The sequence below is a fragment of the Anguilla rostrata genome, chromosome 6 (genome assembly GCF_018555375.3).
Source record: "Anguilla rostrata isolate EN2019 chromosome 6, ASM1855537v3, whole genome shotgun sequence".
NCBI classification, from domain to species: Eukaryota; Metazoa; Chordata; class Actinopteri; order Anguilliformes; family Anguillidae; genus Anguilla; species Anguilla rostrata.
In genome coordinates, this window is record NC_057938.1 from 40,809,739 (window position 1) to 40,836,197 (window position 26,459).

Below are 26,459 nucleotides of genomic sequence, written 5' to 3' on the forward strand. Positions count from 1 at the left end.
GCAAGTAAATTCATTTAGCGAGCGACAAAGCCGACCAAACACACCCAGCAGCGGGGACACATATTTATACATTTCAGCTGATTGGTGAGTAACTGAGGGAGACGTGGCACATAAAGAGGGTTGTGTTCGCCCCCGTGAGAGCCTGTCCACACTGACATTTCTGCCACCGAGGATAACATCAGGAAAAAGTGCATATTTAAAAGCAGTGGAACAGAAACCATTTACGCCATTTAAAGGAAAGCATACGCCAAAGCTTGCCAAATAGTCTGACTGACGCTTTTCCTACATGTCACCATAGTGTCACAAGCATTGGAAATTCATGATAAATTCCCCAATAAGAGGAGGGGTATGTATACTAATTTATTAACTGGGTAAGAGGGTTATTAGCAATATGGGGCACAGCATACTCTGCCAGTTACTTTCAGCATTTTGCAAAAACAGCATATAAATGAATGGCCACAATTTGTATGCGTGTGTGTAGGGTTATGCAGCATTGTCTTATTCTTGTACCTGTCCTTATAACTGGGGGAGCCTCATAGGGGTCAGCTGTGTGGATAAAAAACACGTACAATCAGACTCGCTGTCACAGGCTTGGCCAATCACATCCCTCAGCACAGACAAAACAGGACTTCAGTACAGATAAGTTAATCTGCAGAGCGACAGCACGAAAGGAAAGCAGTGATAAGCAGGTTTATGCTCCACCTAGTGTTGGATTTAGGCCATGCATCTTCTGCAAAGGACCCACTCTGCTCCAAACCATGGGGTCAACATTCTATAGAATAATATATAATTAAAGAAAACAAAATAGTTGCTAGCCTAGTTTTAACACACATTTATTGAATGACTGATTCATTTGGGTTGTCACAGAAAATAGCACTGACAAAAATACAAACTTAGATATACATGTATGGGTTTATTTAAATTTTAAGACCACACCCATCTTCCATTGCTTTCGTCAACAGCTTCCGAACATAAAAATAAAAAAATTCTTAGAGAATCTGAATACACAAGCAGCTCATTTAAAAAGTGAGTCACATATAAAAAAGAAATAATCACATGTATTATCACTGGTCTTCACACAAGTATATACATATACTAACAGGACATGTTGACCTGATTACAAAGTGTAATAATAATCAAGCAGGAAGCCAACAATTCTGACCTAAAGATCAATGTTAATTTAGCATTTAACTTTCTCTCCTTTAAATACAACCTCTAAATATATGAACACAGCAGTTAACATACGGCATGGGAAATGCAAACCAAGCAGTTGTAACTACAGTATATGCAACACTTCAGCAGCTGACTGTGACTATGAAGACGACAGTAACAAAGTATATCTGAATGCTACTGCAAAGCCAATGCACTCAGAGAGATTACAAAAGGGTTTCAGGCACTTATTCAGGTGTAGCTTTCAGGTGTTTTATAGCCCAGTAAAAAACAAAAGAATACTCCACAAAAATGCCCAATCGTTCGCCATCTACCCACTGAGACTCAATAACCATGCATACTGAGCAGCTTTGTGTAATGCTTCCAAGCTCATGACTTTATGAAGAAAATAATAATAAAAATACGGTCCAGAATACAAAGAAGCACATGCTTGTAATATTTGAGAAGTAATTATTAAACGCATAAATGTACAAGTACAGTACTAATTAAGCTGGCAGCCAAAAGGGCAGTTAGTGTCTGTTTTTTTACTATTGTAAAAAAAACTGCTACTTCGAGCTGTTCACAACTGTTCAGTCTCCTAATAAAATAGCGTTTTGTTTGTTAGTGCGCTGCAGTAGTTCTGCTAGTACTGTACAACTACTACCTGTAAACTGCGCTTGCCAGTCATACACAGGTTAACAGTCATGAGCTTATCAAGTAGGAGAAACGTTTTGTTCAATGATGGTTTGAAGCTGGTCAGTGTTTGCATCTGGAACTGATTACAGCTGTAGGCACCGTGTGAGGGAACTATGCATACATAAAGATTTCACATTTATCTAATATAAGAAATATATTTTTTCTCCCACACTGATGGCATCCTGCCAAAAAAAAACAAAAAAACAATATAACTGCAGCCCTATCAAATATTTTGCATATTATTACATAATAGCCACTATTTATTTTCCATGAGATTTAGTCTTTGGTAAACATTATTTCAGGTACATATGTAATCTGGAGTTATCTGCAGAAAACCTCTTCCTTTAACATTCCTTTAAATAATAATGAAAGCCTTGACTCCGCTCTTTCATTCATACAAACAAGTCAAAGAAAATTAGTGGGAGACAGAGAGGGGGGCAGAGAGGTTTGCAAAACAGAAGTCCTCCTGAGACAAGAGTGTGTCTTAAAGGCAAGGGGTGCGCTTTCTCCTACAGGGAACATACAGTTGTCCTAAAAAAAAGGGCATCCCAGATTTGTAACTATTTCCCGTCACGCTAGGTTTGTTTAGCAGCAGTGAAATAACAATGAAGGAAAAAAAAAACAAAACAAAAAAAAACATGGTCACATGGTCAAGTGTCAAACAGCCACAAGAGGAATGTTGCTGTGTTCTTCATTCAAGGGTATCCCAGTCCAGGAGTCTTTCACCGTACACGTGCAGGGCAGCCAAGACTGCTGGCCTGCGAAGAGGCCTAAACCAGCCCTACTTCCTCCCACCACTAACCTAACCGTGCCACAGTCAACCCAATATGGGTGTAATGCGTAAGCATCTGACCGCTAGTACGCGATGCACTTTTACTACATTCTTAGAATACATTCCACTTCCAGCTCAGGCCACATCTGTAGGAAAGTGAACTGGGAAACAGTATAAACCTGTATTTATTCTAGAATGCTATGCCGTCACGTTTGTGCTTCAAAAAATGAAAAGAACTCAACAATGACGCGACTCTCGGGAGTCAGTTTAGAGAGAAACCGAGTGAGCAGAGCACTTGGTCCTCTAGCCAAAAACAGGCACAGAGGACAGCACTTCAGGCAATATTGCATACATAAAAAGGCATATGAAAATGCCAATTTTTCTCGCAACATTCGTTTGTACACGCTTATGTAGAGAGACGGACATGTATGAATAACACCAGACAGGGCAGCGTGAAGAGTTGAGAGTGGAGTCACATACTACACTGCCCTCCATTGTACACAATGCCCCGCCCACAGAGCACTGTGCTCTGGCCATACAGGCTCCAGCGAGTCCTGCTACTGTGGGTCCGATGGCAGCCTGAAGACCGTGTGCTTCAGCCATTTGTTTACAAGAACAGCGTCACTGTTCAGTCTCCTCCTCCTCCTCCTCCTCCTCTCGCTAACTGCAGGCTCCTTCCTTCTGCAGGGAGCTTGGCGTGGGGGGGTGGTCGCCCAGTAAGTCTCCACTCTGAGACCCCTCTGGGGAGACTGCAGTTTGGGCTGATTCAAAAACAGCTTGCAGATCCTGCTCCCTTGCTGGTGTGGTTAGTAGCGGGGATGTCGCCAACGATCTGACACTTACGATCTTGGGCAGGAAGAAGGTGTCAGTTTCTGCAAACCGAAACACAACGGTCAGTATACTCACATGCATGCGACCATTACCGACATACAGAACATTCCCTGACTATATTTGACCGTTACAGACAGAACATTCACTCACTGTACGTGACCATTACCAACAGACAAAACACTATCACTCACTGTATGTGACCAATACCGACAGACATTACCACTCACTGTATGTGACCATTATCGACATACAGAACATTCCCTGACTATATGTGACCATTACAGACAGAACATTCACTCACTGTATGTGACCATTACCAACAGACAAAACACTATCACTCACTGTATGTGACCAATACCGACAGACATTACCACTCACTGTATGTGACCATTATCGACATACAGAACATTCCCTGACTATATGTGACCATTACAGACAGAACATTCACTCACTGTATGTGACCATTACCAACAGACAAAACACTATCACTCACTGTATGTGACCAATACTGACAGACATTACCACTCACTGTATGTGACCATTACCGACATACAGAACATTCCCTGACTATATGTGACCATTACAGACAAAACACTATCACTCACTGTATGTGACCATTACCAACAGACAAAACACTATCACTCACTGTATGTGACCATTACCGACAGAACATTCACTCACTGTACGTGACCATTACCAACAGACAAAACACTATCACTCACTATATGTAACAGATACCGATAGACATTACCACTCACTGTATGTGACCATTACAGACAGAACATTCACTCACTGTACGTGACCATTACCAACAGACAAAACACTATCACTCACTATATGTGACCGATACCGACAGACATTACCACTCACTGTATGTGACCATTACAGACAGAACATTCACTCACTGTACGTGACCATTACCAACAGACAAAACACTATCACTCACTGTATGTGACCATTACCGACAGACAGAACATTCACTGGAGTGGACTGTGAAACCCCAGTGATGGGCGTGTCCGGGTGAGGCTCACCTGACGCTGGGGTGGGGGGGCTCTGCTTCCTGTCAGGCTCCGGGGCCCTTTGCTGGGCCTTCCTCTTCTTGGACTCCAGGCTCCTCTGCTTGGCGCAAATGTCCTGCAGCTTCAGACTAATCAGCTCCTCGGGCTTCCCTGCATATAGAGCTCACAGTCATTGCCATCGCTCCACAGTGATACAGCATGACGGACAAGAGCAGTCCATCGAACCTCAATTAACAACAAAATGCACTATTACTGTTGGAAGTATTACTACCATTACTAATCCAATCCGGTCCACTCTGACCTACAGCGGCTTTATATTAAACCCAGATCAACACTCAACTGCTCTGTGATTCAGAATAAATCTACATTATAGACAGATAAGCCTCAGTTCTCCATTGGGGATAAAAGCCCAGGAACTAAAGCCAGCACTCACGTGCCCTCAGGGTGTACCCGTGTGTGTTTCCAATCCCACTGCCTGTTTCTGGGGGGTAAAGCCTGGTCTCAGATTTAACAGCTATTGGCAGAATACAGAAGCTTGCTGTGACACGACTGAGCCGTCATCTGTGAATTTAATGTAGCTGAGCGTGTTATCTTTAGAACAGGCTTCCATACTAGGCTTATTATTGGATGGGACATACTGTAATTTTATGGACCAGAGTCGCTCTTTAGGACAGACAGGGGAAAAATAAAGCCTTTCTGAGTATGTGGTGACGGGTCACAGCTCCTGCCCTCTGGTGTCACCCACTAGCGAAAATGCAACTGTCTGCATGTGATCCAGGGCAAATTCTTCCGCTGGATTCCGTACAACGTTAACGCACTGAGGTAATAAAGGGGCGCGTTACCAGATCTCTGGGCGATCTTCTTGATGTAGCCCGCTCTCTTCCGGGTCATGCTCCTCTTCCTCTCTTCCAGAATGCAACACTGATCCTCCAATGCCTGGATCTCCTCCAGCGCCTGAAACCGGGAGCGGCAACACGTCTCGCGTCAGGCTAAACGCCTCACGTCCAACAGGCGGGGAGGCGGTGGCCTGGAGCTCTTATGGTCGGGCCTTAGCGCTGCGCTCGGTCGGCCGTCTTGTCGGGGCGACGGCAGCTTACCCGGCTGAGGACGTAGACCATGGAGATCTTGGACACGGACTCTATCCCCAGAACGTCCTGCAGGCGGGTCAGCAGGTCCGTCATCTGATTGCGGCGCCGGCGTTCGCTCTCGGTGTGACTCAGCCGCGCAGCGAGCTACGATAGGTTACACGGGTCAGATGGGAAACGGGGCATAGATGAGACAGGGTTCTTCATGCAGGTGAGACAGTGTACCAGCAAGACAGGGCACAGGTGAGACGGAATACCAGCAATACTGTGCACAGGTGAGACAGTACACCAGCAAGACAGGGCACAGGTGAGACAGTATACCAGGATGATAAGGCACAGGTGAGATGGTATACCAGCAAGACTGGGCACAGGAGAGACAGTATACCAGCAAGACAGGGCACAGGTGAGACAGTATACCAGCAAGACTGGGCACAGATGAGACAGTACACCAGCAAGACAGGGCACAGGTGAGACGGTATACCAGCAATTCAGGGCACAGGAGAGACAGTATACCAGCAAGACAGGGCACAGGTGAGACGGTATACCAGCAAGACTGGGCACAGATGAGACAGTACACCAGCAAGACTGGGCACAGATGAGACAGTACACCAGCAAGACAGGGCACAGGTGAGACAGTATACCAGGATGATAAGGCACAGGTGAGACAGTATACCAGCAATACTGGGCACAGATGAGACAGTACACCAGCAAGACAGGGCACAGGTGAGACAGTATACCAGGATGATAAGGCACAGGTGAGACAGTATACCAGCAATACTGGGCACAGATGAGACAGTATACCAGCAAGACAGGGTACAGGTGAGAGAGTATACCAGCAAGACAGGGTACAAGTAAGAAAGGAGAGAGGGAAGGGTAGGAGAAATGGGGAAATCAAATAAAGAAACGTACGTTTGTGTCCAGTTCTGATTGGCTGTCTGTTTGGCGAATGAGTTCTCTGTAAAACAAACATGTGTTTCAGCCTGCAGTAAGAACTGCTGATGTAATGTGTGCTACACAGCGAATAACAATCACTCCAATGCCAAACTAACATGAAGGTAGATCCACAAACTCCAAAACAAATATGACTAGTAAAATAAATAATGGTAAAATTATATGAATAATGATACAAATAAAACTATACTACTGTGCTTGGATGAGCATTCAAAAAATGAATACTTGTATTGCCTTTTCAGCTTATTGAAAAGGATTTCAACTCCATAAACGGCATGATCTGTACATATAGAAGTATACAACACAGACTCTCTCGCTCTCTCTCTCTCCCTCTCTCTCTCTGTCCCTCCCTCCCTCCCTCCCTCCCTCATGCAGCTCTTACGTTTCAGTCTGCTTTTTCTGAGCAGCTCCTGCAGTCATGGACAGCGTCGTGGACTTCTCAGGCAGCTCCTCCAGCGTCTCAACATTCACTGCATCGGTCTCCTGCTGCACGTCCGATTCCTGATCAAGGGAAATCAGTGAAGCTTTCGCTAAGTTCTCATTCTGGCTGGTTATTGCAAAGAAATCTGTAATGACTTCCCAGTAGCTCACACACATACCGTGTCAAATTTAAGCCAGCGGATGACGGAATACGGCTAATCTATTGCTTTGATCTCACTGAAAGAATGAGCGTTACACCAAAACTGTAATTAGCTAGGGGATTGTCACACTTCCTTGTTCTCAACAGCCAGAACATCATCTGATGCTGTGGTATGATAAGCATATTTAAATCTTTAACCCCTTCATGCAAGCTCCCCTAGTGGCAAGGGCGCCAGCGTCTTTAGTTTGTTCAATTGAGATGTTCAGTGCACCTGCAACCAAACTATGAGAGGGAAGAGCAAACTCAGGGTTCTAGCTACATAATGGAAAACTGGGCATGGAAAATACTCATCCAAATACGCTTGGAGTGATCATTAATAGTAATATTTGTAAAATGTTTCCCATCCCCACACAAAACAATTACATACAGAAAAACGTACACGAGTGAATGATTACATATTTAGGTATGTGTACCACAGTGTGTTGCCATGTTGTTGCATTATTTTTCAATGTGATATCAATGTTTCATCTTAAACCATCATAAAGGGCAAATTCATATGCTTTATAATGGAGAAAAAGTATTTTATTCATTTTTGGAATAGGTTTTTGGTCCCCTAGATTGTCTTAAACATTACACCGATCCATTGATAGTAATTCCCACTTGGAAATGATGCAAAAGTGAGTTTCGTGAGTCAAAACAGTTGATTTGTAGTGAAATAAATGACTTATAATTTTCAGAAACGCACAATTTATATATTTTGGATAGATCAGATGACACTAAGGAACACCAGGGTACGACTGCTAGCATTTCGCTTCATCGATCTTCAGCAGTTCTGAGTATCGCCCTCAGACATCACGCAGGCTATGGTTCAGGTTTGCCTGAGAGCGGTTCTGCACTTACCGCGTCGCTCGTCTCGCCCGCACCGTCCTCCTCAGAGTCCTCCGACACATCAGCTGCCTCCAACAGCGCCCTCCTCTCCGACGCCCGGCTGCCGCTCTGGGCCCCGCCCGCCGTTTCAGAGCTGCTGGCGGCGGCGCACTTCCGCGGCGCGCGCTCCGGGGTGCGAGCAGAGGCCGCGGTCTCCGCGGGGCAGGGAGGGGGCGGGGGCGCGGTCGGGGAGGGGCTGTCGGCCCGCGCGTCCGCGGAGGCAGATTCACACGCTGGTGGGAGGGGTTGAGGAAGGTGACTCGCGGCGCCTAAAGAGGGAAGAGGGGATGAGGAAGTACGTGCCTCGTGTGCGCAACTTTTATAAGGAAGCTGCTGGACCCAAAACTACGACGATATTAATAAAGCACACGCTCTAAATAATCCATCATCGAGGGTCTGCTTCGTGACACGGACTCTTCCACTGCACAAATCTTCTGCATTCTGTATATTATTTTTTACGTTTAAGAAATAGAGGGGCACATTACCAGCGCTCTGGGCAATCTCCTTGATGTAACCCTCTCTCTGCCGTGTCATCCTTCTCTTTTTCGCCTCCAGGCGATTGCACTCATCCGCCAAAGTCTGGATCTCCTCCAGCGCCTGAAACCACGAACAGGAACAGGTCTCGAATCAGGCGAAAACGCCTCACGTCCAACAATCGTGGAGAAAACAACGTCCTTCGATATTTTGGCAAGACAGCGCAGTGCGATCTTACGGTCACACAGGAGGTGGCGACCTAGAGCTCGTGCAGTCGGGCCTCAGCGCTGCGCTCGGTCAGCTGTCGGTCTGGGGGGGAGGGGGCGGGGCAGCTTACCCGGCTGAGGACGTAGACCCTGGAGATCTTGGACATGGACTCTATCCCCAGAACGTCCTGCAGGCGGGTGAACAGGTCCGTCATCTGATTGCGCCGGCGGCGTTCGCTCTCGGTGCGGCTCACCCGCTCGCCGTTCGCCTCCAGCTGCTGCATTTGCAGCTGCAGGACACATCCGCGCACAGGACGCGAGGCACAGGCGAGATCACACGTTACACAGGATAGGATACAGGGTGCAGATAAGACATGATACATTACACAGGATAGGATACAGGGTGCAGATAAGACATGATACATTACACAGGATAGGATACAGGGTGCATATAAGACGTGATGCATTACACAGGCAAGACAGTATGCAAGCAAGACAGGACACAGAGGTTGCTATGTCCAGACTTGGGACAGCGTGGCGAGGTGTTTGCAGTTTTGCTTTACGTCGTGCTTTACATTTTACTGCAGAGCCAGACATGTAAGGAAGTGAGCAGCGCAATAAAGGAAAGCCACGTGCCATTGTATTCTGTATAGTTTGTATTTTTTTTCCCCACAGATCACACGGGCGAGACAGAATACAGGTAAGACAGGAGAGAGGGAAAGCAGGAGAAAAGGGAAAATCAAACAAAAAAGAAACGTACGTTTGTGTCCAGTTCTGATTGGCTGTCTGCTTGGTGAATGAGTTCTCTGTAAAACAAACATGTGTTTCAGCCTCCAGTAAGAACTGCTGATGTAATGTGTGTTACACAGCGAATAACAATCACTCCAATGCCTCGCTAACATGAAGGTAAGTCCACAAACTCCAAAACAAAGATGAATATTAGAACAATTAATGGTAAAATGATGAAATGAAAAAATCATTGCATTTAGCATTGGGCATTCAACAAATAAAGCCTTGCATTTTTTTTTTTAAGTTGTTGAATAAGCAATTTCAATTCCACAAACAGCATGATCTGTATATGTCGAAGGAGTCATGCACACACACACACACTCACTCACTCATGCATGAGTGAGCACAAACACACAGGCACACACACACACACACACACACCCACACACACACGTACACACACATACACGCACATACACGCACACACACACTCGGAAGCAGCTCTTACGCTTGGGTCAGCTTTTCCTGAGCAGCTGCAGTGGACTCTTCCTCAGGCAGCTCCTCCATCGTCTCAACATCCACATCATCATCAGCCTCCTGCTCTGCTTCCAATTCCTGATCAGGGGGAAATCAGTGAAGAGTTCTAGCAAAACACTTTGGTTATTTAGCATTGCTTGGCTAATACAAACAAAACAACTTCCCAATACATAACACACAGTGTCAAATTTAAGCTAGCGGCTAATGTAATATGACTCGTCATCGCACTGGATCTCAATTAAAGAATGAGCGTTTCACTACACCTAATTAGCTGGGGGATTTCACACTTCTTTGTTCTCCATAGCCAGAACTCATTTTGACACTGTGGCACGCTCTGCATATTTAGATGTTTAAATCCCCTTATGCCGGGCTCTGATGTTTTACCCTCAGATTTTTATCACAATTTATTTCGACACGCTTACAATGTTATAATGCGCGTCTACATTGGCATGGGCCTAATGATGCCGTAGTACACGAGTGGTTTATGCTTTCCTGAGAGGAGTATTATACTTACCGCATCACTCATCATGCCCGCTACATCCTCGTCAGAGTCCTCCGACGCATCCTCCACCAGCACCCTCCTCTCCGACACCCAGCTGCCGCCCTGGGCCGAGCCTGCTGTTGGAGCGGAGTCAACGAGCGCCGTCGCAGTCAGGCGGCGCACGGGCACGCTCGCGCGCAATTGGTGGGTTTCATCAGGCCCGGGCGTGGCCCCGCGTGACCTGCGTTCCCCGTTGGAGGCCGAAGGCCCGGGACCCCCGCTGTCCGTCTCGGCGGGGGGCCGGGGTTCAGAGCCAGGGCCCTCCGGGGTCCCGCTCTCCGGGGAGCGCGGGCCCGTCCCGGGGGGCTCGGCTTCCGTTCGGGGCGCCCGAGGGGGGGTCCCCCGCGGGACGTGCAGCGGGGTGAAGCCGGCGGGAGCCGTCGGGCCTTTGGAGCGAGCCCCGACGGACACGCCGGGGCAGATTCGGATGGTCTGGGTCCCGCGCTGTCCCAGGAAGCTGGGAGCCGGCTTAGGAGCGGCGGGGACGGCGGCGGCGGAGGCCGCGGTCTCCGCGGGACAGGGAGGGGGCGCCGGCGTGGTCGGGCTGGGGCTGGGGGCCCCTGTGTCTGCAGAGGCAGATTCGCACGCTGGCGGGGAGGCTTGAGGTAGATGAGCCACAGCATCTGAACACAAAAGAGTGGATGAGGAAAAACATAAGCGAAATATTACACCTAAAAAAAAAAATGATAATAATAAATTATGTGGTCTAAATAATCCATCAGCTCAGTTCTCCTAGACTCTTTTGGTTAGCAAGTGACTTAGGAATGGTGCGGCTGTAATAACTGGTGTACAGTAACTACACTGCGGGTGAAGAGCGTGAAGAGGTGAGCCACTCACCTGGGCTGGAGGCGGGCGGGTCGGGCGGAGCGGGGTGCAGCTGGTCGAGGGGCACCAGGTGGACCAGCCGCCCGCTGGGGTGGCGGAACAGAGGCGTCCCGGAGGGGCCGTGGACCGGGTGCAACACCACGCCCTCCCCGGGGACCAGGGGCATCGGCGAGCCAGCGCCGGCCGGGGCTGCGGAGTCACAGTCGGGGTCCTCGACGGGGACGAGGAGCATGGGAGCAACAGGAGATGCTGTATCCAAACAGCAGAAAAATGAAAACATCAGATGTCACTGAAATCAATCGTGAGATATATAAACGCACTCTACGCTCGACCAAATCAGAGTACGCTTAACAGAACATCGGATGTAGTGAAATTGCCGTTAAATCGCGCTGAATCTTGTACTTCTGTGAAATAATGCGGATCAGCGAGAGGATATCCTGGGAGGACTTGGTCAGCCCGAAACAAAGAGGTAAACTGTAGACAGAAGTTGCAGTAGATCCAGTATTTGCCCCCTTCCTGATTTCCTCTATTATTGCATATTTGTCACACTGAATGGTTTCAGATCCTTAGACAAAATGTACTATTAGACAAAGGGAACCAGAGTTAACACAAAGCACATTTTTTTAAAACTATTTCATTTACTTTAATTCAAAATATCAAGGCTGCAGTGCGTACACAGGCCCCATGGTCTGTTATGGAACCCTGACCTGCCAGCACTGCCTGTGGCTGCAATGTTGCCTAAGGAGGGACGGCTTGTGCAGAGGAAGCTCACCCAGGGGATGGAAACCAGGCCCGCTGGTGCCGAGGGCCGCCATCGCGGACCCAAGGGTCGCGGTGCCGGCGGGACAAGCGGGCGGCGAGGCGGGGCTCTCGTGGCCGCCGCGTCCGGTCAATTTGGAGACGGGCGGAGCCCTGACGGGCCTCTTCTGATTCGCCGGCTGCCATCGGCCGGTGAGGTAAGCTGCCAGGCGGCTGGTCATGTGCAGCGCGCCCATTTGGCCCAGCTGCACCTTGGCCTGGGAGTAAGACTTCCCGTTGACCTGCGGCGTCAATTAAAGCGAGAGAAGACGACATTAGCGTTACACTTCGCTTCATCCTCCTGTACACGAATACCGAAACATCGACGGAGGCCGAGTGTGAGACGCGCGGACGCGGACGGGCACCTCGATGAGCCCTTTGGCGGGGAGGCCGGGCTGCTTCTTCTTGGCGCTGAGGAGGCCCGCGGGCAGGACGTCGGACCAGAAGGGGAAGCCCCTCGCCGCCCTGTCCCGCCTCGGCGCCTCGCGCCGGTCGGAAGGGGGGCTCTCCCCTCCCCTCCCGCGGCTGATGAGCACCTTGTGGGCGACGGGGCCGGCGTCGCCCTCCCGCCCGAGGGCGGGGCCGAAGGGCCGGACCAGGAAGGCCCCGACGCGGAAGGGCCGCGCCAGGTCGCCCTGCGCCGCCCGCTGGCACACGGCGGCCAGGACGGGGCCCCGCTCCGACTCCCAGTCGCACTCCGACAGGACCTCCAGCGTCCGCCGCGGCTCCTCCGGGGCCTGCCGGGGCTCCGGGGCCCGCGCCTTGTCTTTGGGCGGCCTCCTTTCTGGGGGAATTCAGAAAAGGGCTCCGTTTCACACTTTCAGCTTTACGGCGCTTCACAGCGAGGCTCACGAAACGGCTAGCGCTAAGCCAACCGGGGGCGACATAGCTCAGGAGGTAAGACCGATTGTCTGGCAGTCGGAGGGTTGCCGGTTCAAACCCCGGCCTGGGTGTGTCGAAGTGTCCTTGAGCAAGACACCTAACCCCTAACTGCTCTGGCGAATGAGAGGCATCAATTGTAAAGAGCTTTGGATAAAAGCGCTATATAAATGCAGTCCATTTACCATTTACTAACCCCGAATCCACGGTAATTCCCACCAAAATAATATGACAAATGACTTCACTACCTTCTGTTCTAGCAAACAAAATGACAGCGGCAAAAGGGTGAATCCAAATTCAGTACGTACTTGCTGGTACTGCATTGCTTTTTATAAATAAAACACTAAACTGGCTTACCTGCTGTCAGGTGAACGGAGTAATGGTACGGATCGTCCTCCTGCAATGGGGAATCATGCCAAACGATGCCATGAGGACACACAAAACTCTTATGGACCCACTTTTGGCAGCACAAAAACACAAAGAGCAAAAAGAAAATACAGTTTCCTAGCGCCAACATAGGCGTTTTACAGTGGTGCATCTTAAGTGCATGCACGAAGTATCAATTATTACACTGACAGACCCATACAGTGGCAAAGAATATACAGGGGTTCTATAAACTGTGGCGCATATTTCCAGGCATATACAGGCACGGGCGCTGTACAGGTGTAAGCACACACAGGTGTATGGTCCCTTACCTTCCCGCTGCAGAGGACTGACTTGCAGTAGCACAGGGGCCGCTCGGGAGGAGGCTTGCTCATGTAGCCGCGCACTCGGGCGCACGTCATCATGCTCTCGAAGTACAGGTACACCGGGTCCTTGTCCTCGTCGCGCACCTGCGGCAGAGAACCCAGGACACTGCTTCACCGGCGCTGAGCACGCGCAAACCCCTCAAGGACTTCACCCGTAAGCTCGAGGCTAACATTAGAAACATCAGGTTACAGCGTCAAATACGGGCGTTAAAGCCTTTGCCCCGCCCTGGTAAGGTCAATGTGTGGGTTACATACAGAGAGCAGACAGACGTGATTCTGCAGTAATGATGCGTGCAGTGATGGAGCTGGATGCCACGCCTCCGCGCGCTTCAGGCTCTTACCACAGGGTTCGGGCGGGGCACGTAAGTCCTGAAAGGGGCGGGCTTGGGGACGCGGAAGTCGGCCGAGGGCAGCGACGCATCGAAGCGGACGGGCGTCGGGACGTACAGGGGCTCCGGATCCACCTCCCCCGCCTTCCTGCTCCACAGCCGGTGCAGGTGAACCGGCAGCTCCACCTCCAACTCCACCTCCGTCTCCGCCTCCAATATGGCTGTGACAATTCAAAGGTGTACCGGTTCGACCAACTTCAACCAATTGTAAGATAACAGTGTAGGAAATTAATGGTACAATATGTAGGACCTTCTATTAAAATGCTTCTGTTTGCGTCACACTCACCAATGAAAAAAGCAACTAATGTGTTTTTAACTGGTTAGGAACTTTGTCAGGTGTCTAGAACATAAAGGACAGGATTGAAAAAGGAGTGTTTATGTTCCTCCTGAGAGGGTGGCCTCAGTACCATTTTCAGGTCTCTCACCACTTACCGTACGATAGTCTTGCTCTTTTCCTCTTTTTTTTCTTTTTCTTTTTCTTTTTCTTCTTCTTCTTCCTCTTGCAATACGATGTGGAATCGTCATCTATCATTTCCAAGGCAACGAGGCCACCCTGCTCAGGCTCAAAGTTTGATGGAAACGCCTCTCCTGGTGCTTTCTGGCCAATGACGTTGCCCTGTTTATGCTCAGAGCTTGATGGAAACGCCTCTCCTGGTGCTTTCTGGCCAATGAGGTCGCCCTGTTTAGGCTCAGAGTTTGATGGAAACGCCTCTCCTGGTGCTTTCTGGCCAATGAGGTCACCCTGCTCAGGCTCAGAGTTTGATGGAAACGCCTCTCCTGGTGCTTTCTGGCCAATGAGGTCACCCTGTTTAGGCTCAGAGTTTGATGGAAATGCCTCTCCTGGTGCTTTCTGGCCAATGAGGTCGCCCTGTTTAGGCTCAGAGTTTGAGGGAAACGCCTCTCCTGGTGTTTTCTGGCCAATGACGTCACTCTGCTCAGAGTTTGATGGAAACGCCTCTCCTGATGCTTTCTGGCCAATGAGGTCACCCGGCTCAGGCTCAGAGTTTGATGGAAACGCCTCTCCTGGTGCTTTCTGGCCAATGAGGTCACCCTGTTCAGGCTCAGAGTTTGAGGGAAACGCCTCTCCTGGTGTTTTCTGGCCAATGACGTCACCCTGCTCAGGCTCAGAGTTTGATGGAAACGCCTCTCCTGATGCTTTCTGGCCAATGAGGTCTCCCCGCTCGGGCTCAGAGTTTGATGGAAATGCCTCTCCTGGTGCTTTTTGGCCAATGAGGTCTCCCCGCTCGGGCTCAGGGGGGCTCGTCAGGGAGGGTCTGACGAGAACCATCTTGTGCTTGAGGCAGGAGCAGCCGAACATGCAGGCGGGCTTGCGGCAGTGCGTGACCACCCGCCGCCCCTTGGCCAGGCTGGCGCACACGCAGCCCAGCCGGCAGAAGGCCCGCCTGCAGGGGGGGCTCCAGCGCGGGTGGGACTTGGCGTGCCCTCTGCTCCTCTTTAAAGTGCCCTGGGAACACAGGCAGGTCAGCTGACCCTGACGGACACTGACACAAAAGTCTGAATGCAATATGCTATATTCACAAAGACACTTTCACACAAGTAAACAATGGGCACCATTCACGAAACGTGTATGATCACATTTGATCGTAAACTGAGTGCAAGAATATTTCCAGAACATTTCAGGATTCATCATTTTTTAAATTTATATATAAATATATATTCATGGGTGTTTTCTTTTGCTAATCACATGAACAGGATTTCGCATAAAGTTTACAAACAGTCAGCATTCATCATCTCATACGCCTGGGACATGCAAAAAAACAAAGGTCTGCGCATGTGTCGTGAATCTCGATTCGGTTTTTCATAGGATGCATTTTTAAATACCAAAGTAAGAATAATTTAAGAAAGGTTTTGTGAATGAGGCCCATTAAATCTGTGAACACACCATGTCAAGTTTCACTATTCACCAGTACCAGTGCAGTGTGTTTAGAGACTGAGTTACCTGTGCGGTCAGCAGAGCAGCCAGAGCCCGCTCTGCCCTCTCATTGGTGACGGTGGTCTGGCGATAGCCTTCCCACAATGCCCTGTCCTCCAGGTCCATGAGCTTCAGCATCACTTTGGCGAGCGCGCGCCTCGCCGCGGTGTAGTCCGGCTTTGCGCCGGCCTCCGGGGGGCGGGGCTTGGGAGCGGGCGGGCTCGGGGGCGGGGCCGGCGCTTTCTTAGCGGCCGCCGGAGATTTGGCGGCCGCCTTCGCGCTGTAGGCGGCAGACGCTTTGGTGGGGGCGGGCCCAACCGTACGTTTGGGTTTGGGTTTGGCCTGGGGGCACGTTGGGAGGGGCTTCAGAGGCAGTCCGGGCAGGGGGGCGGGTCTGGGGGCCCGCTTGCTGAGCACGGTGTGCAGGGGGCGGATGTAGCTGCTGCTCTTCGTGGGGAGCTGGTAGAGCACGAGGGGCGGGGAGCTGGGGGCGGAGACTCCGGCCGCCTGCTTGTCCATCAGCGGGGCCTCCCTCTCCAGGTACTCGTCCAGCATGTCGCTGCAGAAGGCCGAACGGTTCCGCAGCCCTGTGTCCGCACCTGCGTCAGTACCTGCGTCAGCACCTGCGCCCGGCTGTGCATCTGGGGACCCTAAAATAGAATGAAAAGACTGGACATTAAACTTTGTTAGTAGGGGGCTGCTGGTTCATAACACATATTAATAAATCGATTAGAGTGTTCGATTTATAAAGGAACTCAAATTTACAGAGATTATACAAGTGCCGATGATGGCCTGGGTGATTAAAATTGTTCTGCTACATGTAAAAATCTACCTTTTCCCTGGAACAATCCCAAAGCTGTATGACGACCAATCTGGTAGGTATGTGCATGAAAAAAGTCTAATATAATAAATCTAATAATAATGTAAAAGTAATCTAAATGTCACTTTCAATTCCATCAATAGCGAATGGTTCAACAACTGAACATGAGGACATTAAATTAGTCTTACCAGCAAGCTTTAAGGGGGATATTTCTGAAGTGACAAACTTTTCTCTCCAGCCTTTAATTTTTGTGAAGTCTTTAGTTTTCCCTGTCCTGGAAAGAAATGGCGCTCCCTCTGACAAGAACAAATTTACACACTGGAATAAATGACTTAAATATATACACATTAGCATATTTATAATTTATTTTCATTTAGCATTAGCACTCATTCGAGTGTGATTAAACGGAGGATTAAATGAATACAGATGTATAGATACAGATACAAATAGACACGAGCACTAAAAACAATGACTAGCAAGATTTATAACAATTATTCATTCACTTTCTGATACAATGTCCTCCCTTTTCATCTTTATCACCCTGTAATCATCCCATAATTAGTAATCATCAAATGACACAGCCAAACTCAACAAAGCTCAGCTTGTGACTAGAGGGCCCGGCCTGCGTTGGTGGCGAGAGCCTTTGCCAACAGAGCTACTTAGGAGCCGCCCACACATTCACTGTGATGTCATTACAGATGCTGCCATGAATACCTTCACCCTGAGGTAATGGAGGCAGGTCACATCACTCACCTGGTGAAGGCGTAAGGCCAGCATTGACCTCGTCATCCTCAGGGCTAAAGAGGGGCAAGGGGAGGGGTAAACGCACTCCCAAATACTGCAGATCAATTGCTAGAGTCGGGTCCAATAAACTTAACTTCAGCCCAACTGTAGAAGACGAGATTTGCATTAGGGATGGGCGATGTAGCGCGGCGATAATTATCGAATGCAACGGTCGTAGTCACCATATAATGGTCTGGTGGCTTCTCCAGCCAGAAATATATATGTATACTGTACATATATATATATATATATATATATAAAATTGACCAGCTGAATGCGGTAAGGAAACCCTGTTAACCTAGGTGTTCTCACAATTTAATGTGTGAATGTGTGTGAGGAATGTGAGGATAGGACAAATTGCTGAAATACCTTCTTGCAGGACTGTGTGTACGACCTGTCTGTGTTTGAGTTTCTGCAGATCCAGCAGGAGGAGATCCTGGAGCCGAGCGATCTTCTCCTCCAAGGTCTCCACTACCTCTGCAGGTAAACATGAACATAGATGAAGACAATCAACTGCAGGAACAATGTAACACCCACAAAACCGATTATAAACTCCTTTTATTACGTATATTTGGAGACTGCTCTGTAGCCAAACATACATACAGCATTAAATATTTTAAGTGTAAAGCTGAAATTAACACATTAATAAATTGAAATGGATTGCAAAATGCATAATACTTCTAATGCACATTTAAAGACCTTGTCATAGAATACATGTTTGTATAAATAATGAAACCACTTTAGACTTATATTGTCAGGGCCATTTCAGGGCCAGTCCAGGTATAAGCATATAAGCATGACATTTGTTTAATATTTTAATTTCTACCTATTTTTTTTGGAGTGGTTTGTTCCTGTAGAGGCACATGGCCTTCTCTGCAGAGTGGTAGGTCCTGAAGATGAGCCCCAAGAGCTTCCTATGGAGAGGAAAAGTGAAACAAGACAATGGAGGTCACTAAACTTAGTGGACTGCACTGACACTGCAATGAGTTCACTGTTTAACACTAAATTAAGTTTGTCACAAAACAAACTCCTTAATGCCAAAAATATTTTGTTCTTGTTCACAATGCATAACTCAGGTATTATGATTGTTACATTTAGCAGAAAGTGGTCAGTGGTTACTGTTGACATATTTAGTGTATGTAAATACAGAGCTCCGTTACCTTGGAAACGAACGACACAAAGAGCATCCCTTCCACATCCTCCAGGTCAGGCAGCATGGCCGCCTCAACAGGTGGCTCTGGTACCTTCTGTGCACCCACGCCCGATTTCTTCACGTACTTCTTACACTTTCTAGAACGCTTTCTCTTAGACCTCTGTTTCCTCTTCCAGGTGGAAGTAGAGGTGAGTGGTGTTGTTCCAGGAGCGGCTGCCTCCAGGTTTACCTTTCCGCCTGGTGTTGCCTGGCTGCGCAAACTCGCACCTTTATCACTGCCTGCTGACGATGGCCTGGAAACAGGTGTCAGCACGGGGACAGCTGGTGATTGGCTGAATGGGTGTAATGATACGCGGGAATCGGGCGACGATTTCTGGGAAAGGGACAACGATGTGGGGAACGCGGACAGAGGCTCGGATGAGACGACCGCTGGTTCAGCCTTCGCGGTGGAACCCGTTTCCCTCCGAGGGGCGGGGCCGAGAGCGGGCGTTCCGCAGGGGTCCTCGCACTCCGAGCCGACGGCGGCGTTCGCCTCAGGCGCGGTCGGCCCCTCGAGGGAAGGCCTGTCGGCCATCGCGCGGTCCACCCGCACGGCCGACGTCGCCTCGCTGGCGATGCAGGACTGGTTCTTCAGCCGCGCTTCCCGAGAGACGTCGTCCACAGCCGACTCCGTCTCCTTCTCTGCATACGCGCCATTTCTCCTCTTGGGATCGACCCTTCTCACCTTCAGCTTGCTATTCCGCTCGGAGCGTACCGCTGGGTTCGGACGTTTTTCACCCCTGAAATGAAAAATGTCGACTTTCTGTTAGACAGTGACATAACTAAAGAGTTATTTTAGAGCAGTAACTGACTTTACAGCAGTCCTGTCATGTGTGTGACCTTGACAGGCAGCAAACTTACTAGTGATTACAAACAGTGGGCCCTATACATTTTCTCTTTTTAAGAGACTGGAGAACAGTGGGTAAAGCTCCAAGGCAGCTAAACAGTTTGAAAACAACCAATCAATAAAAACAGTGTTTAACAGCAGAAAGGCCACGTTTTTTTTTTACTACCTTCTACTGCCCAACATGGATTTCTGCACCCACAGCGACCTAATTTTGAATTCATACATTGCAAAACTATTTTCTTGAAATAAATGACACAACTATATCAATTTCAGCATTTTTATTTCTACGTTATAGTGATTTTGTTATACAGGCTAATGCTCAAGGAAACTTGAGAGTTATGGCTTATTACAGGCATACTGAGAAAAACACTAAAATGTGCAAAACAAGGTGAAACACACAGACACACACTAAAATATATTATATAACAATAACAGACTTTATTTCAAGAGTGCCTTTCACACAATAAAACAAGTAACTCAAATGAGTTCCATCATATAAAATCATAATATATGACCTCTACTGATTAGCACCAAATCCAAGGAACGTAATTCAGCTTCACCCATAGCTCAAAGGTAAATGGTACTGCCAGCCAAGTACCACAATCAGACTGAGCCGGCATGAAACTATCTAGAACCTGGACTAGATTATTTTGACTAAATGACTAAATCTTTGATAAGAAGGCAAGCTAGGCCGACATCAAAGCACACAGCTGGACACGATGCCACATACAAACATGTTTATACATGTATGCTTCAAATTGTTTGTTTGGTGACACTTCACATCAGTGGAGAGCACAAGTTCAGATTCTGCCGTTGTAATCGAAAAACAAGGAAGTACCAAACGATTGGCACACCAAACACAGAAAACAGGTTGGTAAGGCAACATAAACTTAGGACAGAAGGATGTCCATGATTTCAAAGTCGCTTTATTTAGCGATGCAGCAGAAAGTACATTGTTGCAGTACTCTGTGGCATATGGTGCATGGGCCTAAGTGGTTATATTTCTACACCAACAATATTGGTATTTCGTAGCCTAATTAGAAATTTAAAATAACGTTAAAAAAAAAGAAAAGTGAATCTGCACATCTTCAATGTTGACGTTATTAAATTCATTTAAGTAAATTAGCCTATATTCACATAATTCTCAATACCATCAGATATAGCCAGTTCTGCTCAATTAGGCTATAGGTGAGTAATTAAATTATTTTTATTTGCATCCCAAATTAGGGCATAAATTTATAAAAGAGCAAATAATCAAAAATAAGCAAAAAAGGATGTTACATTCTCAAAATTACCTATATTAATTACGATCTGGGTAGGGGGGCTAACCAATTTAAAACGTTAATTTGAGGCCCTGGTTAACAGATAAGAATGAGCCTCCACTTGAATAAAACCTAAGGCAAAAGCACACCCCAAATGCTCAGGACATTAAATGTTGAAAGACACAGTCACCACGATAAATGGTTTGTGACTGTCTATTGAAAATTCCTACAAACATCACATTTTCATTCATAAGTAAATTAGGTTTATTGTCTAATTTATCATTGTTGTTCAAGGGACTTCTTTTTATAATTAGAACACATTCTTAAAGTTAAAAACAGACAATGTACGTCCTGACATTTTAGCACTATTTTCTGAGCCACAAAAGTCAATTCTTCCACAAAAGCAAGAGCCATTTTCATTCAATAAACAGTACTTTAATTTTAAGAAAAAGTCAGATAGCTTACCTAATGACACTGCCCGTTTGTAAGACAGACTGCACACCATTAAGGAACTCGGCACCAGTGCACACCGTTTGCTGGAGCTCCTGCTCCACAGCCTTATCCAAGCCCTCGCTAGGCCTAAACAGTAACTGCAAGGTTTTCTGTAGGTCCCTTAGCTTGGTGTTGCTGCTATCGGAGCTGTTGAGCTCCAGGGAGAGGAGGGGGTCTGAAGACTCTGCCCTGGGCCTGGAGAGCTGGGAGAATGGCCCTTCCTCCCGGAAGCCCTTGGCGAAGGGGTTGCAGTTGATCTTCAGCTGCGTGATGCGCAGGTTTTGGTAGGTGGTGACAGCGATGAACTCGGTTTGCGGAAACGTGAACGTCGCGACGTCGGGGCCGCTGAGCTCGATGCCGCCGCCGTCGTCCGTTTCCGCCGGGACCAGGTGCAGCCGCGGCAGGTAGCGGTGCATGGAGTGCAGGATTATGTGGCCCTCCGTGTCCTGGGTGTTGTTGGTCAGTTTCAGCTTATAGAAGGACACGGAGCTCTGGGTCAGGCAATGACCCAGACACGGGGAGTCCGGGTGGATAAACACGCGGTCCAGGACATGAGGCTCTGCCTTCCCGCAGGCTTCCCACTCGCGCCCGTTCCATTTCCAGCGGCTGTTGTCCATGGGCGCGATGTCCATGACCATGACGTAGCGCTTGAGGGGCTCCAGGCCAGCAATGCTGAAGCTGCAGTACGGGAACATGCGGCGGCCCTGCTTGGTCAGGATCATCTCCGTCCTGCAGCCATGGAACTCATTCCACATGTGGCTATTGCGAAGGGTGACCGTCACACCTTTGCAGGTGCTGGTGGCAGAAAGGTCCGACTGCAGGGATGCAGCCTCTACAGTGGACCCCTTGGGGGTCATGGGAGGAAGGCCCTGCGCCGTTACGGCCGGGGTGCCAGGGGCTGCCGAGCTACGGTCCTGATTGGTTAAGAGGATGTCCTGGTCCTGCCCACCGTGGCTGACCTGCCCCGGCTTCAGGATGAAGAAGAGGCTGGGTGGAGTTGTAGTGGAGGGGCTGGGTGTACCAGAAGGTACCTCCTCGTCCTCTTCCTCCTCCTCATCCGCCATTACAACGCCACTCTCCACAGAGGTCATGACACTGCTAGATCTTCAATTCAAGGCCCTCACCTTCACCTGTCTGTTTATTCAAACAACATTCTGGGAAGAAAACATTTGTAAAGTGTGTAAATACATATTTTAAGCATGTGGCTCATATTTCAATTGTGAGCAAGTAGCTATACCAGACATTTATTAAGCCAGCTTGAAGCCTAACTTAAAATGCCAGCCAAGTAGTTTGCTTGCTGCCTAGCCTGCTACCTAACAGGGTTCTTAACTGCATTGCTAGAAATGTATACGGTGTCTACTTAGTCATTTAACAAACGAAGCAATTGGATAACCATCTTGCTAACTGGCCAAGAAGGACATCTAGTTAGTGCCTTCTGAACAAGGGCTATTTCACAATAATACAATGACACTCAGAAGCACATTACACTTTCAAATGTACAAGTATTTTGACTGCAGTGTCAAAGCAAATATATGCATTTCATTAGCACAAGCTGCAGCCACAGACTGCAAGAGCATCTTAAAGATGTTACTGTGCTCAAGTACAGGAATGAACTGTACTTGTAGTGTAATGCAGTTTATTGAGCTTTCAGAAAACTAAAACTAAGGTAACTTGGTTTGAACAAAAACCAGCATGCAGACCAGCCCTCCAGGGACCAGAGTTGTGTACCCCTGCTTTAAACCAGTCAATAAATTCTGGTAATAGTACTATGAAACAAACAGTACAAGCGATCCCACTCCGTAAATTGGCCTGTGTATACACTGGACTGTAGAGAACAGCACATGAAACATTTAGCAATATTTTTTTTTTATATAGATAATTAGACTATTAATTTAAATTCTTAATTAATGCAAAGAATTAAGTCATAGTATTCAAACATGTCCCATGTTGTATAGAAAGTCTTTGAGATTACAATGAGACAAATATATTGTTTTTAACATTTTCGCAGGTCAAACTGCAGCTCTCGAAAGTAGAGGCGAGTAGGCCAAAAATGGACAGAAAATGGACACTTTGTCCATTATTTTCTTAATGATGGTTGCTGTATTTTTTTTCTAAAAGTCAACCAATGGTCATTACTCCAAGGTTACATTATGGATGTCAAATATCTGAAAGATCTGAGGGGGGCCATTTTATCCTGGAATTGAAAGGGGGCCATTTTATCCTGGAATGACCTGTCACACTAACTCAAACACATGTTGCCATCAGAAACACTTTAATAATAAAATACATTGATCAATAAACTTGAATAAAGCAAAACTGATTTATGTATCCAGGTGTGTGGTTTTCATGATCACTGAATTTCATTAGTGTATTTTCATTGAACTGACTGGCACTCATGGTTTCAAATCGAATCAGAGATGGTTAAAATCACTCCCCGAGATACTGAGGACTGGAGCCAGACAGCCTGCAATCCTAAAATGTGTTGCACCACAGTGTTGATAACCAAACTCAACACCCTTTATAAGAGTAAAACAGTAAAACGTAATCAATTTTGAAATGGGAAACAAAGAGACATTTTTACTTTCCCATTTTCTAAAATTTGGGCCCATGTTTTTTTCTTTATTTTTTTCCCCCATTGGAAGTTCCCTTCATTAACATTCCCAGAGAATGTAGTGATATCATCTTCTGTGTTAAGTAAGACTTGTTTGAGTACGGTGCACTGTATGGCTCCCAAAACAAGACTGTGGGGGTGGCAGTGTTGCATTATTGTCCAGGAACTGGGCTTGTAACTCAAAGGTTGCAGGTTTGATTACCAGATGGGAGAACTGAACCTAAAAGAGGACAGTGCCACTGTATCCTTGAAAAGGGTACTTAATATGAATTGCTGCAATAAAAATATCCAGTTGTATAAATTAATTGTATGTTAAATGCAATCTGGGTTGGTATTCGGATAAAAGCATCTACTAAAATGTAGAAATATAAATGCATGAAGAGCAAAGCCTTTACTGTGGCACTGATTCCAAGTGCAAGGACTCATACTTGGAGGGGTTTCCCACTGTACATGTATATTGTCCAGGTATCAATATAATGTCAAATACTGTATGAGTATATGCAATGCACCGAGTGATATTAAACTTACAAGACTCTCAGTGTAGTCGTTTGTCTAAAATTTCAACCATTTATGCTTATGCATTTCCATAATATTAGCTATAGGTAACGTAACTGCCTGCATATGATCTTAGATCGACCTATTCTGAATTATTACCAACTTGCTAACGAACTGCAGTGCCGAATGTTAACTAACGCCACAAAACTTAAATTGCTCTAAGGTGTATGATAAATAAAAGCAATGGAGCAAGCTAGCTAAGGTCCAACCCATATCAGAGTTGCAACATAAAAAACACTTTGCTTCTGTTGCAATGAGCGACAACGTTCGATGCTCTGACAAGTCTGCAACAGAATTCCACGTCACTGACACTTAGCCAGCTTCCTCAGAAAGACAGGTATATTGTTATTCTAACTAAACTCATTTCTACACGGATACTAACGAATGAAATTCCAAAGCCACCGAAAACCTAAAAAACCCCAAACTTATTTTTTTTAAAGACTAAGGCTTCGAATACTTGAAGTCAATGCGCAGAGCTTTTCAACGACTTTGAGGACAAGCCACGCGCGTTCATGACGACACCATTCTCAATGGCGCGATTCCACAGCCAGCACGAAGAGAGCAAGAGAGTCCAACTCGGGCTGTTTCGTACTTTACAGAAGAAGGGCACATTCAATCCCCTCCACCAACACATGAAAATGCAACGGGCATGTTACCTTTTCCAGTCCAGAAAGGGCCATAAACATTGTCCAATGTTGTTTTGGAGTCGGCGCGTACTTTCGTCTCTCTCTTCCCCCGCTTCCAAACACCTAAACCAGACTCACCCAGATGGAAAGCACATGCGTGCTCCTAGAGAATGACGTCAGAGTCCTCGCTGTAGCACGCTGACGTTCAGTTTTTTCTACGGTCTATGGTTCAACCGCGCAAACTCTCCGAGACGGATTCAACCAACTTTTTTAGTATTCAACGAACAGTCCACGGACTCAAATGCAATAGGCTCAAATGCGTCACATGTGGCATAGAGACCAATGATAGCCACAGGCGGTGTGAGTCCGATTAATTAAGTCTGCCGAAAATGATAGATTATTCAATTCATGTTTTTTGTTGAAGTTCTGCTGTTTAAACACTTATTTAACCATATACCTGTAACTTTTGAATGTAATACACATTTGAGTGGAAAAAAACGGAAGGATTAACCAAAAATATGGAAAGACTGCCGCTACACACGCTGCTAGGAGCCCTTCACATTCAGAAAATAATCATCATAACATCATGCTACTTGTTTTTAGTGTGAGGCTTTCACCTAATACACAGTAGGCTAGTTGCGCTACAACATCATAGTTTTAACAGTATTCTGCCCCTGAACAGTAGCCTACTGTAAATGTATTTCAACAAATTTACTCTTTTGTAGTGCTATCTATCTCTCTATCTCTCTTTTTTTTTCTTTTTTTTTGGAATTGATTAGGCGTCATTGTGTTTTTTTCTCTTTAGGCAGTGAAATAGCAATAATTAATAAATAAACTAATGACGTGTTCATTAGTTCTGACTGAAAACGCTTGATTCTATGCAGTATGCACTTCAACATGGGCTAGGTACGGGAAAATATTGCACTTGTTAAGTTGTATCTATCAGTTTACTTAATGTTGTATCAACCAGCTATATTCCAGTGATATATTATGTGGTGAAAAAAGGAAATGAAACGCCATATAGGCGTTCAGGTGAAAACCCAGCTGAAGTTTGTTGAAAGGTGAATTTCCTAGCCGACTAGGGTGTAGGCAGTCTGGGTAAATCCCAAACTACATTATATTTGGGTAATCCTAGTCTGTTTATGTCAAAATGTGTATCTACCTAGATTTCCACCCCTGTATATATATATATATATATATA

The 26,459-nt window shown here is 47.0% G+C and overlaps 1 protein-coding gene across 5 annotated transcripts; it reads right to left on the minus strand.

Annotated features, from left to right (window-relative positions):
• Positions 1 to 816: 816 nt before the first annotated feature.
• Positions 817 to 25,434, minus strand: LOC135257189 (MAX gene-associated protein-like). Of its 5 annotated transcripts, XM_064339677.1 has the most exons (27): positions 25,289 to 25,434; positions 21,440 to 22,620; positions 18,834 to 19,605; positions 18,500 to 18,587; positions 18,043 to 18,150; positions 17,644 to 17,778; positions 17,079 to 17,186; positions 16,098 to 16,720; positions 14,570 to 15,602; positions 14,090 to 14,298; positions 13,695 to 13,832; positions 13,357 to 13,396; positions 12,486 to 12,904; positions 12,095 to 12,362; positions 11,335 to 11,571; positions 10,471 to 11,120; positions 9,928 to 10,034; positions 9,451 to 9,496; positions 8,822 to 8,980; positions 8,496 to 8,607; positions 7,984 to 8,279; positions 6,886 to 7,004; positions 6,462 to 6,507; positions 5,565 to 5,699; positions 5,310 to 5,421; positions 4,480 to 4,617; positions 817 to 3,489 (listed from the first exon to the last, which is right to left on the minus strand). In XM_064339677.1, the coding sequence occupies exons 2-27, from the start codon at positions 22,555 to 22,557 to the stop codon at positions 3,278 to 3,280; spliced, it is 7,428 nt and encodes a 2,475-aa protein (XP_064195747.1). In that variant the 5' UTR covers positions 22,558 to 22,620; positions 25,289 to 25,434; the 3' UTR covers positions 817 to 3,277. The 5 variants fall into 5 exon arrangements, with proteins under 5 accessions (XP_064195747.1, XP_064195748.1, XP_064195749.1 ...); XM_064339678.1 differs by lacking the exon at positions 17,644 to 17,778; XM_064339679.1 differs by lacking the exons at positions 7,984 to 8,279; positions 8,496 to 8,607; positions 8,822 to 8,980; positions 9,451 to 9,496; positions 9,928 to 10,034.
• Between the last annotated feature and the right edge of the window lie 1,025 nt (positions 25,435 to 26,459).